Raw genomic sequence first — 13,502 nt, 5'->3', positions numbered from 1 at the left:
TTTTTTTTTTTTTTTTTACAATTCAGCAACTAGTATCAATTCAGCAACTAGTATCTAGCAACATACTCTCTAAAACAATTTCACACTAGTAATACTGCATTTATGACAAAGTTTATTGCCATCAGTCCTTTAAAAACAAAACAAAATTACGTCTAGTACTATATCGACAAGTAAAACAAGTAAAATGTATACCGAGTATACATTTCATCTTAGTAAATTACCACTGCATGTCATTTTAAATGCGAATAAACTAACTTCTCCATTTAATGTGAATGCTGCCTAAATGCCTACTTTAGTATAAAATCTGTGACTTCTTTTTCAATTTGAGATTTAGATATGTTTGGTGTTCTTGCAAATCCCTTTTGTTGCATGTGCAAGTTCTTGTAGATTGTGKTTTTTCAGGTTATACTCAGCCTAAGAGTTATTTCTGTCTCCCTCTTCCCCTTCCTCCCAATTACAGTGGCAGTATTCCCTGCAATTGTGAGTCGGGTCCTACAGCACTGCATTGATTTCTGTCCTCTGGTAGTCTGTCCTTGCACGTGGCTTTGCGCAGCGCGAAGCCTGTGTCTTTGGAGCTGATGAATTCTTCATGTAGGCCACATGCACAGAGATGTTSACAGGGCTGGGAGGTGTGATGATGGGAGAAGGGGTCAGATTAGGCACTGCAAACATCCTGCAGTACTTTTGCATTAATGCTACAGATAGAAAAACTAGTTGCTGCTGCTGCTGCACTTTGCTGTTAACATTTTTACTATGTGTAAATGTATGATTGGATTGTCTGACATTTGAAAATTCCTGTTTGTTACAGCTCTCAAGTTGGCAAGCTGCTTTTTGCCTGGAATATTCTGGGTAGTTGTATCCTCTGTTTGCATTTGTTATGGACTGTTTCATCCTAATGGATAAAATTACGTATGAAAATAACTTTTAATCTGCAGTACAGGATCTGGACTGTGCTTGGCTTCTGGTTTTTTACCATCAAGGTAGACGATATCTGTATGACCTTAAAAAAAAAAAAAAAAAAAGAAATCCTTATTTCATAAAAGAAAATAAATGCCTTTAGTCACATTACAAGGGAAAAGGTTCTGTTTCCTTGATCGTACTCGACACAACATCTTTGAAATTAATCTTGAGAAGTTCACTGATTGATCCGGCTTTTTCTAGGTCACTGAGCTATATTTCCAAAGTGTTTATACAATCTATTGGAATCAATAAACAATTTAAACTGATGTAACTGCAGAATGTTTGCAAGTCCCAGGGAAAATTGGAAGTATGACAAAGAATACAGCCGTAGAAGTTTATTTTGTTTATCAGGACAAACAGTCATTGAAATGAAATGACTTTTCTTTCAACACTGCAATACCATACTGACACCTTAATCACATATATAAGTAGCTAGTTGCTTTAAAAACACGTTATTGGCAAATGAAAACCCTTTATTTATAGATAAAGAAGCTGTGCTCTACATCCTATTTTTATAACATATCCCTGGTATGAGAGTAAGCACATTGTGAAATGGTTTCACTTCAGATTATGGGTGTTGTATTTCAGGCATCATTTTATTTTAGATTGAGTTTTGGATGGTGTCAGTTTTAACATTATGAGTTAAATGTGAATTAGACTTTATAATCATTACTAAAATTAGACAAGAATGATACTAGCAAAACTAATTAAAAAGAAGCTGATACTGTTTTAATCTTATTTAAGGTTTTGATTTCCCCCTTATTTTGTACACTGCATTTGGGGTGTAGGTGAGGGACTAACATTTCTTATACCACAGCGCACACTAGTGGATGGATTAATAAAATCAGCTGAGGAAAGAAACACCTAATAGTTCTTGAATTAAATACTTAAATCTTTTCTACATGCAGACATAGTCATGTCTTCTATAATTGAATACAATAGCAATCTTCTTTTTTTTTTCTAGAAGCAAATACATTTATCTCCAAGGATATTTGTAAATTTAAGATTAATAGCCATGATCTGAGATCTTACATACTGTTTCATAAAATTTATTTCCCAAAGGTAATCTGTTCTAACTTCTGTTCTCACTGCCAGTAACCTGGATGATGGAATAACAGCAGCTTCTGTATAAATGGGAAAATGCCAGGCTGTCATTGCTCTCTCTGCTTGCTAAATGGGAAATGACCCAGTATTGCTGCATCTAGAATGTAGGTTTTAAACATGGATTGCAGAGGTTCTTTAATATTAGTGCTTGTAAATGCTAATGGGAAGTTGTTAGATGTCAGCACTGCTCCAGCCCTTTTCCCTTACCTCTTTTCCTCTTTTCATAAATTGTTTTTGACCCCTGCCTCATCTGATTCATTCTAAGCAGAGTGTTTTATCAGGACAACAGKTTTTTTATTCAGCACACTGCTAGTGATACAGCACGTGCATTGTAATGCAGTCTGTCATATGGGCTCAACCGTGTTGGAGAAATTAATATTTCTGCTTAAGTTTTTTAGACATCTACCTTTATAGTGGCAGCCCTTCCCTCTCTTCACTCCTCTCTCTCCCCCAAAATTCACCAAACACTTCCTTTTAGAAAGAGTTACCTGCCTTCTTTCACCTAACAGTAATGTGCCTTTCTAGTTCGTGCTGTGTGAAATGGTTTGAGATAAGTTGTCAATATTCAGGGTACTAATACCAATGTCCTTGTAGCCAGCTTTGCTGGGTATGCATACAGAAAAACGATGTTAAATGTAATTAGAAATGTGGAAAATGCATCCCCYGATAGGTTGTATGATTCATCCCTCCAATATTGTGTGATTTCCTGGCATTGTTTCATAGAAAATAGATAAAAGTATTTAAAAGTGCGTGATTTGATCTAAGGAAATCTGTACATTGGTTGAAAATTTTGGAGCCATTTAGAACAAAAGTCGATTTTTGAGAGAGGAAAGCAATAYGAAATAAGTTCAAATAAGTGAAGCAGGCACAGGAAAACAGAAGAAACTTGTTCAGAAACAGAGGGATGGTCACCTCCTGCTGTACTTTTTTTTTTCTCTGATAGAAATGGAAATACAGAAATGGGCAGGTGCTGCCAGGCCTGTGTGCAGCCCTTATGCCCAGCCTTTTCCCATTGGCAAGTTCCTGGTTTTGGTTACCTTTAGCTTTRCCAGGCTCTTTGGGAGTGGAGCTTTGTTTATGCTCTTGCTTTGTTCCCTCTGCAAGGAGCTGTGCCACTTGGGCCAACATATCTAGAGGTGTGATGGAGGTGAATTCAGCCTGTTGTGATCACCGTGGGGACTGGAGAGCCTGGAGCATGCAGGGATGGAAGGTGGCAAAGAGCGATGGAGCCAGGGAAGAGGAAAAGGCAGGAGGGTTTTCAGTCTCAAACCTGTCCAGAGCGTGGTGCAGAATCTCAGAATTCAGCTGTGCAATTTCTCCCCTGCGTCATATCGGTGACGCCAACTAACAAAACCTGTTTCTGTCCCTGTGCTTCCCATCCTGCCAGAGCGTGGGAAGCTGGGAATGGCAGTCACTGCTCTCTGCTCTGAAGCTGCAGTTGCAGAGGTCTGCAGCAAACCTAGGGCTTGCAGTCCTGTTGCAGACCCCGTTTCACGTGAGCACGAGACCACGTCAGGAATGGTTATTTCCTTGGAGCTGTTCAAATATAGGAAGTAGCACAAATCAAACTGTCATTGCAAAGTTTGGTCCTCAAAGGTTAGGAAGCATAGAAAAGTGGCTGCAGAATTTTGGTTTGGTGTCTGGTTTCTGTGATTGTGCCTGTTCCCTAGCGAATTCTTGTTTTGCCTTATTTTTGTTCCTTTTAAATAATATATTTGGAGTATACTAGAATATGGAGGTTGGTATGTAAATCATCATATCCTTAAATCTTATCTGCCTGCCTTAGTAGTCTGCAAATAATTATTGACATGAAATTTTTGCCAGCTTGTGAGTTCAGTAAGAGGAGTGAGCGTTTTTCTGAGTAAACTGGAGAAAATGGACTACAAAACATGAAAGAATAAATCCAAAGTTTTTCAGTCACTCATATCAAGCAAGCTACCTTGTTTTTAATATAAAAAAGGCAACTTGAAAACCAATTCTGTCTTGTGAAATTTGCAGTACTTTCATGTTCAGGAAAGACAGTGAATTTGCAGTTTTTGAACTCCATGAGTTTTCCAATTTGCACACATTGGGGTTATCTTTCTGATGGTTTAGCCCAGTGGAAACACTTTCTTGTGTGAAATATTTCCTTTAAAAACAGAAAAATGCAACTGATCACTGGGAATAGAATAATTGCATTGCTTTTCTATTCTGTGGGGACAATACACACATTACAGAAATATTACTCAGTTACAAAATCATCAACATTTTCTCTTGCTTTGTATCTTCTGTTGGGATTGTGGTTGCATGCTGCTTATGCGTGTCTTTGAAAGGTTTCTTTAGTTGTACTCCAGAGGAGAAGACAAATCAAATCTGAACACTGTGTATGTTCCAAACAGAAAGAAGCAATGCATTCTTCATAATTTGAAGGAGGAAAAATGTCTTATTTTTCCTTATTTTGTCTTTCAGATTTGCCTCTGGTTGGCCTACACAAGCAAATGGAGATGAGATCCATGAACGAGTGAAGAATATTCTAAGGACTCACAGTGCTAGGCAGTGTCTAATATTTGTAAGTGTGACTGCAAATTAACTCTATTTTTTTGTGCCTAGAGACTTGGTTTTTATTACACTGCTGAATTTCGAGGCAGCTTTGAGTGTAGAAATGTGGATTTGGTATAAGCAGCCTTGTGGACAGCTGGTGCAGGTAACCATCTCATGGGGTATTGATGGTGATTAAATAACTTTTTTTAAATTTTGGTCCCCTGCTTTCAGATAAGGAGCAAAAGTACAGTCCTGATTTGTAGAACATCAAGGGCATAGCATGTTGTGCAGCTGCACATCACCAGCTGCTGGTGTCCAGCTGTTTGTAGAGCTAATATTATTCTTCAAATGTGTGGGKTTTTTTTTCTTAATTACCTGGCTTTCAATGAGCAGAGTGCTTTATCTAATGAGATTGTACTCTGGATCAGAACACTTTGTCCTTGAATCTGATGGAATTTCCAAGTTCAGTTTTAGTCAGATACCAAATTTTGCTATTGTAACTCTAAGACCCCAGTTGTGGCACAGGATCTCCCTGGGCAAAGCTGTGCACAAACTGAATGACAATTAGTGTCCATCTGCAAAGAGCTTGGGTTCTTTTGTTTGAGGTGATGTAAAAGAGAGGTAAGGTAAAAGGATATAAGAATTAGGGGAGGTAAGATTAAGATAAAGGCCTCTGATGACGTTGTTATTTTTGTTGGAAATATAACAGACTGATGTTGCTGATCACTTAGTAGAGAACAAGGGTCTCTGGAGAAAGGCATCCTGTTTTCTTCCATTTGTTGTATCACTTATACTAAGAGTGCCTACATAGGCACTCTTAATCTGTTTATTTCCTTGTTTTCTCTTAAGTCTTCATTTTTGTCTTAGTTTGATACATTCCTTCTTTTTAAACCCTGAAACTCTTCCCTTATGCATGTGAAATAATGACTGTGAAATAATATGTGTTGTAGCTCCTTAGCTTTTTATACAAATGTTATAATCTCTTGTGAGCTGCTGCCTGTCAAATAGAAGATGTCTATCATATTTTCGTGTTTCAGCTACTCCAGAATAGGGGTACAAATCTTGTCGGAAACTCTTTTGATATTTCAATGAACTTAGGGTAGCAGGTTGGAATTTATGACATTCCAGCACGTACATATAATGAAAGTTTGCACAGCACAAACAGTCTCCACTGGTCCTTGACTGCCTTCCTTGAACAATAGACCATGACTTTATGGTAAGAGATTTACTACTTTGCTAGCAGAGCCCAATATTGGTTACTCTGTCTCTCTATATAGTCGTAAAGACTATGACTATTAAGTATGGGAAAGAGAACTCCATTGCTGCTTTCTTCTGGTATTTTATTGATTTTAGTTTTAAGCACCCCTTAAAGCAACTCTTGGAATAAAGTCTTAAGCGGCTCCCAAATTACTTACACATGCTGTTATTCACTTTTTACCACAATATTGTGCAAATGAACAAAAATGTTAAAGTTATGCTAGATTCTTGAAGCACGGTGCTTTCTCTTGGCTTTCTGTTAGCACACATGGTCACGTCCATTATTGAAAACATGGTGAACACACCCGGGGATTCACAATTAGAAGTAAAGCTTTTCTGATTCCTTTTCTGCCAGAAGACCTCACGTGTCTGCCCTGAAAATGCAGACATCAGGGTATTGAATAGGATTTTTGGATCCTTAATTGTAGATCAGGTCAGAAGAATATTAGGAAAGCACCATTTTTGTAGGTCCATTTTTCTTACGCTGAGCAAAAGGAAAGGGAGGATATTACAGAAAAGTCTCACAGTGTTTAATTATCATGTGCTGCTAACTTGTGAAAGCTGTGGCAATAGCAAACGACCTGTTAAACAAACAAATAAAAAAAGTCAGGTGTACTTGTGTTGAGCACAGTAAAATACACCAGGATTGTATCATGCTTCTCCCAAAGGTCCAAAATCTAGGAGATGTGATCAGGATCCACATGGATGAATAGGATGAACAGATCATCTTGAAAGTGGGGGAACAGTAAAGAGCAAGTGAACTGGCAATTTGATGAGTAAAGATTTTGGCTCCACTCTGGATCCTCTTCCAAATTTTGACAGGTTTAAGCGTATCTCCTACTCTGTTTTATTCCAGAGAGCCTAATGCTAAGTAACCATTCCCAGTAGTATACAGCTGTGTTTTTCAGAACTTTGTTTCCATAGTGCTCTGTAAAAATAGCGTGACTGGAACTGTGCTGCGGATTCCTTAGGGTGTCCACTGTAGCTTTCCACTATGGTATTTTGACAGTATCATAATGTTTCCATCTTTTTCTGCTTTCCAGAACATAATTTGCCTCTGGCAAATACTGCAGAGTTTTATTTACCACTGTACCCCATTTCCTCTACTCAGTGCTTTATAGTCTATGACTGCTGAAGGAAGAGAGTTTTCCTGTTTACAAACACACTTATTACCTTGTGTTTCACTACACTAAATTGTGTTAGGTTTTCCCTCATCCATACTGCTGCCATTCAACTTGCTCTGCATCTTATTGCCACCTGCCACTGTATTTATTGTCTTCTCTCCCAGTTCTGTTAACAACAAGCTTGATTATTTTTACTGCACTCTCTTTTTTTCCAGTTACTTGTGGTATATGATGAAAGATTATTCCATTTCATAATCCTTGTAGCAATTGTCTCCTGCTGAAAGCGTCACTTAGCATCATCACCTCTTAAGCAGTGTCTTTGCTCTTCAGCTTAGAGTGAACCCGGTCATAGATGGGTGGAATTCTTGCTGTGCTGTCTCAGGTGAGCAACTGGCTCACTTCAGAAGAGGTATTTTGTGTCTTAATTGCCTCAAAGGGTAACTGCAGGTTAATTAACACCTAGAAAACATGTGGAAGATAGGATTGCTTTGTGGCGACTCTTAAGAATACTGCTGAGGGGTCATTGATATGTCACAGATATTTTTTTGAAGTTGGATAAGCGTGTTCTCAGCCACGTATGGAAGTATTTAGAWCTATAAGATGCTGCTCTCTCATAAAGTGTCTTTCGTGGCTAACAATATTTCTTTACAAAAAGTTAATGAATCACGAGTGTGGGGGTTCTTTTCCCTCTCTTCTGCAAGATGCAAAAGTAAGGTGGTAGGCAGTGGATTTTGTAGCCAAATGTTTGTCAGTGACTATGGAGGCTTATGTTGTCTGCGTATTTCTTTGTAGAATGCCAAGAAGTTCTTTTCAGTTTATTACTTGAAAATTATAAGCTGCATTGTGGTGAAATTAATTAAAATTATTCATAAATGGCATTTGGTTCATTACACTTTCTCCCTTTCTCCCCCAAGAAACATAAGCACTTTAATAGTCTTCTACTAAATGGAAAGTGTTTTTGAAATGGCATCATTATAAACARCAACAAAGGTAATGAGAGTTTGATTTCCCATTTTTCTACTCCTATTTTAGGATGAGAGTAACTCTTCAAAAGAAGACATGACTAAAACAGGACAGTTTTCACATAAAGCTTCCTTATCCACAAGTGAACTGCAGAGCAGGTACGGAGTTTTTCTCTGACCAGTACAGAACTGTCATATTCATGGTATTGCCCTTTAAATTAAGCTAAAATGATAACTTCCTCTTTTCAGCTATGCAATTTATTATACAGGGATAAGGTTTCTATAGGAGTTAGTCTACCGAACTTCTTCACGTAAAAGCAAAATATAACTAATTGTCACCTTGCCTTTCAGGGTAGTKAGCATTATGTCAGCGTAGTCTTCATCAAAAATCAAGTTTTTGACTTGGTGGATAGTTCTTGGCTTTTCTTAAGCCCAACAAGAGCACAAATGTAACTTTAAAAATAACCATTCGGCTATACTTTTTAAAATATGCAAGGGCAAAAATGARTTTAACTGTATTTAGTAACTTAGATTTCTTTTTCAAAGGACATACCTCGAAAGGAGAATGCTTTTTAGAAAGTACAGCAAAAACAYAGACTACATATTAAGAGATTCAGCATGCAATATTTCAACAGAGATCTTGAAAACCTGCAATTCTGTCTAGTTTACATAGGTTAATTATTCTGTGTATACTTCAGATGTATGATGAGGATTTTTTTCTGATATTTTACTTAAAATATACTGCTTGATTTGATTTTGAGTTGTTTTGACCACTTCTGTGGTAGAAGTGGATTATGTAGAATGCTTTGGTACTCACTGGAGGAATAATGTTAAGTAATGTAAAACATAGTTGTCTGGCTTTCCTGTTTTAACTTATATTAAGAGAAATATCCTGGAGCTGTGGCACTAAAATTGAGACTGCTTGACTTGAGAAAAGTTTTATTTTGATAAGGAAATGTGATGAAATATTTTATAACAATGGCCTCATGGATCACCACTGTATACCACTGAAAGGAGCGCAAGTCAAAAAATCTTAGATTTTCACGTTTGCATGAAGTCATTAGTGAAGGTGTTAGCATTGCTGTACCTATGTTCACTCCTGTGTTCTTTGTCTTGGCATTTGCTGCAAGTAAGATGCAGGGTCTAGGATGTGGTTGAGAGTTTTAGTTTGGGGACAGCTTTAGTGCTTTAAAATTGATCCTGAAACTGAAGCCTGTGAGAAAAGACGAAACAAACCTTAATATTGCAGCATCAAGAGATGATGGGATATGAAACGTGGCACGCAGGTTGGGAAAGGACAATTGCTTGGGCCTAGAGGCTGGCAGCACTAATCCCAGTCACAAAAGGGAGAGACACCTAAGGACTCAAGGACACTCGGACTGCGAGTGTGTGCCACACTGCTCATAAACAAGATACAAGGACAGAGACAGAGTTCAGGAAAGGACATGGTACTGTCGACCAAATGTTGGCAGTAAAGTAGATGATTGAAAACCACTGGGAGTAAGGAAAAGGTCCGTGTTTTGTGAAATATTTAGTACATGACTCACTCAGAAAAGAACTTCTGGGACTTCTAAAGGAGATGTATGAGGGAACAAAAGCATATGACAGGTATTTCAGAGCAGGGAGTTGCGTGCAGAAATCCTGCTGTTAATATGATTTGTGAGTGTAATTCCCAGATTGCTTAGCTCAGATTCAGATGGTTTCCAGTTGAGACAGGCGAGGGACTCTTCYCTAGCTTGGCGGTGTCTTTGTCCATCCAACGTATGTCACGTGCAAGGACTGACTTATAGAAATACACAAAAAGATAATCCAGCCTATTTCTTTTGCATTATTTTTTCAGAGAAGAACAAGGAATTCGCAAAACTTATTATTATTCTTCGATGCTTTCCTCCTACTGTAGTTAAGATCATTGGTTTTGGGTTTTCTCCAAGTAGATAAGCTTTTAGTAAAAGAAAAATGCAAGCATAAGGCTGGCTTCAGGAAATAGATTCTGAAGAAAAGTATATCAGAGCTGTGTGTGAGATTGTATACAAATGTCCCTTCTAGTCTGCTGTGCATTTGTTGCACAAAGAAGGCTCTATTGGAAGTGAGGTGATATGAGCCGTGGAAAGAAAGCAGAAGTTTGGTTCWGTATTGACTTGTCTCCGTTTAATACAAGTCTGCGTAACTTCACTCTTAATTTTACTGCTACATGTCATTGTCTCCAAACTGCAGGGCTGTGTTTTCTGTGTTTAGGATGGTAAGCAGGTTTAAATTTTCTTCATGCTCATGACTAAACTAAAATGTTGGTGTTTAACTTTTCTAAGAGTGTGAAGGTGACTTTTCTCCATTTTTAATTTTGGAACCTCAGATGGATTTAACTGTTATTGTTTCACGTGGTGGAGATTACCATCACTATGGTGTTTGAATCCAAGTGTAAAAGCTGTTTCTTCTTCTGTTTTCCACGAGACAGGGGGGGCTTAGAATTTGCAAAACTGTCCCTAAATCTTTCTCCTCTTCTCTCCCCATTTTCACTTCCTTAAAGTCAAGACCTGAATATGTTTTGCTCTAGCTAGTTGAAAGTATATTTGTGAGTGTTTTCATGGAAGAGTTCTTTCAATTTTGTCATATGAGTTTACTGATATTAACTTGAGGACAACTGGTGAGACCATACTGGATTGACWGATGACATGTATATAACAAAATGTGAAATTCCGTCCATTTCCTAGATGCAGAGGACCTCCACTGAGTTGCACATTTCCAGTTTATTTTCCCAAACTGAGAAACTTCTCAAAAGGTTGAAGATAACTTAGTCTTAATTTTTAAGTGTCTCTTTCTCTGAGCAGATGTGAAAGATGTCACCTCAGTAGTCATTTTTTGCTGATAAATTTTGATGTGGTYTTGTGCTTTATTACAAGAAAATGTCTCATTTCATTATATAACACAACCCTTTATTTGAAATATTCAAGAGAATGCAAACTGCTATGAAGTTTAGGTATACATACTTCAAATTTGTTAGTGTTTCATAATGATTTTAAAAGAATAAACTTTGCATTATAGGTCTAGGAAATAATTTCTCAAAACAACTGAAATATGAGAATTTGTCTTTAGTATTAAAACAGCGACACAGAAGATGAGGTGGAAATGAACACTCAGTTGTCATTATATCATAATGTATTTGGTGGAATACTTAATCCAAGATGCTTCTGATAGAGCACTTTACAGCTGCAGCCACAGTAATTTAATATATCTCAGATAGATTGTCTTCCTATTGAAATAACTGCTCATGGTTATATTTTGACCTTCAAATGACACAAAAATCCTACTGTGTTTCTATTGCATAGGCTCAGTGCCTAGTCACACTGCCTATCAAAATACTGCATGCTATTTGAAAATTAATTCCCTTTTTATTTAGGAGGTATTATCAAGTGCACTTGGATACATGGGGGAGAATTTGTGTGAATGAATAACACAGGGCTSCCATTTCTTAGAAGTAGCTGCAGTGCAGCTCTTATCCCTTTTTGTGATAGGTAATCTGTGGTTAGCAGCTTGATTTTGGATTTCTGCTGTTTCTCTGCTCTGACTCTTCTTACTTCTCCTGATTTGCTGATTATTGCTTTGCTTCTTTGTGTTGACAGGTCACCAGTGCAGCAGAACACCCCTGTTCACGTGGGTGATGGTGAACACCGGCCCAGACGCACGGCCGTGTACAAAGGGAAGCCTCACAGAGCCATCTTTGAAGAAAGTCTGGAGAAAATATACAGAAACATGTATCAAAAAACTGCTGGCACTGTTTCAGACCAAAAAACCCACTCCTGATAGTGTTTTATCTGGAAATGCACAATAACACAACATTCATATTTTTAAAGAAAATTGTTTTTTATGTAASAAATATTTGTACTCTATTTTTAATTGTGCTTGGGCAGGGTTACTGGCAGGGTTGCCAAATGGGGAACTACTTAAAACCAAACAAAAACCAAGCCTCTTCCTAGTTAATCAAGCTATGTTGCTCCTTTTGGGTTATCAGAAGATAGTCACCCGAAGACCCATAGCTCTGCTGGACACTCTTGTCTGACATCGAGTCAGGTTTTAGTTGCAGTTAACGATCTAAAAAATGATTATAATTGGTAACATAAATAGAATTGATTTGAAAAAGTAATATGTCTTAGTGTTCACAGAGRCAGTCTGAAGGGGAAGGGTGAATGTATGTGTTGATATAAAAGCATCTGCTTTGGGAAAGAGGGAATTGTTTTTTTAGAAAATTGGCTTTGGATTATTTTTGTTGTTGTTGAGAAAGACAGAAGGAAGAAGCTCACACTGACCTATAGATGTGCTTTCAAAGCATTTTCAAGTACCTTCGGTAACAAATTTTCGAATACCATCAAATTTTAAAAGAAACCTGCCCAACTCAGCAATCTTTTTATAAGAAAAAATTTCTTCACATATCCTGTGCGCYTGAAAGTTTCCAGGTTCTCTTGAATTGCCATGACATTTGCCAACACACTTGTAATTTAAAAAATACAAATAAGAAAAGGGCGAGAAGGAGGTAGGCCTGGAGCTAGTCAGCCAGCTCGTATACCCAGTTCAGGCCTTCTGAAGCCCCTGCATCACAATCCCACCTAATTTGGAGCCTATCCTTACCAGCCTGCTGGGATCCTCTTGGCAGAAATTGCATCCTTTTTGCTAAAGGCCACCAAATGTTCATCAGCAGCTCGATGCTTTCCCAAGAGATGGAACCTTTTCAGCTTTGCATTGAACAGATCCCACATTAACAGACCGGGGCAAATTGCCCATCTCTTGAAAAAACAAATGTTTTAAAAGGGCAAGAGTGTCCGTCTCCTGCTTCTTTTTAAAATGGGGGAAAAAAAACAAATGCATATTCTGGCTCCTTCCCTGGCTGAAAGAAAGGATTCAGTTGCACCGATGCCATTTTACCTGTTACGACTGGATAAAGGATAAAGCAAGCAGTACAGATGGCAGAACATATGACTGTAACCTGCCAGCATGCCTAGATAAACAAAAAGTTGGTCTACTCTGCCTTCCGTCCTTTAACGCTGAGACAACATAATTGATTTGAGAAAGCAGTTGGTGAGCAATTATGCTAGTGGGARAGCATGTTGAAAGGCTCTGGGCTTCTGTTTCAGGAAAGGGGCCTCTCAGAGGAAGTGTCTTACATATAGACATTTCTATTCCTTGTAGCAGTTAAACCAGTTGAAGTGGATTAACAGTGATAACTTCCTGTCCCTGATGCCATTTAGCACATTAGTGCTTTCAAAGGGCATTAGTTGTTCAGTCTTATGCTATAGATAAGTGTTGAGTCACTCTATTGAGAAGTAATGCACTTTATTTTTTTCTTTCAGAARTGGAAAGTAAAACTTGTCCAAGCTGTGTCACTGAAGGATGGTGGCCATAGAGTGTTACAGCACCAGTACCTGCTCTCCATGCCATACCCTCTTCTTGTGAGCCAGTATTAGCCCGTAAAATAGTTTCTTTTTTCTTGCTGCTAAGGATTATAGGCATACGCAGATAGGCCCTTAATAGGCAGAGTGCGTTCTGGGAGACTCTTCCTAAGCTTTTGGTCTTCCAAAACCTGAGA

General features: G+C 38.1%; 1 protein-coding gene across 1 annotated transcript in view; it reads left to right on the top strand.

Annotated features, from left to right (window-relative positions):
- SPATA6 (spermatogenesis associated 6) overlaps positions 1-12,324 on the top strand; it is a 35,728-nt gene extending 23,404 nt beyond the window's left edge. Inside the window, exons 11-13 of the mRNA XM_026035093.1 lie at positions 4,513-4,612; positions 7,998-8,086; positions 11,545-12,324. Coding sequence (XP_025890878.1) covers positions 4,513-4,612; positions 7,998-8,086; positions 11,545-11,725 — 370 coding nt within the window. The 3' untranslated portion in view covers positions 11,726-12,324. The remainder of the gene's footprint in view (positions 1-4,512; positions 4,613-7,997; positions 8,087-11,544) is intronic.
- The last annotated feature ends 1,178 nt before the right edge of the window (positions 12,325-13,502 follow it).

The sequence above is a fragment of the Nothoprocta perdicaria genome, unplaced genomic scaffold (genome assembly GCF_003342845.1).
Source record: "Nothoprocta perdicaria isolate Ctin4 unplaced genomic scaffold, notPer1 scaffold_0, whole genome shotgun sequence".
Classification (NCBI taxonomy): Eukaryota; Metazoa; Chordata; class Aves; order Tinamiformes; family Tinamidae; genus Nothoprocta; species Nothoprocta perdicaria.
The sequence above is the reverse complement of the archived record's forward strand: the minus strand, read 5'-3'. Positions and strand labels throughout refer to the sequence as shown.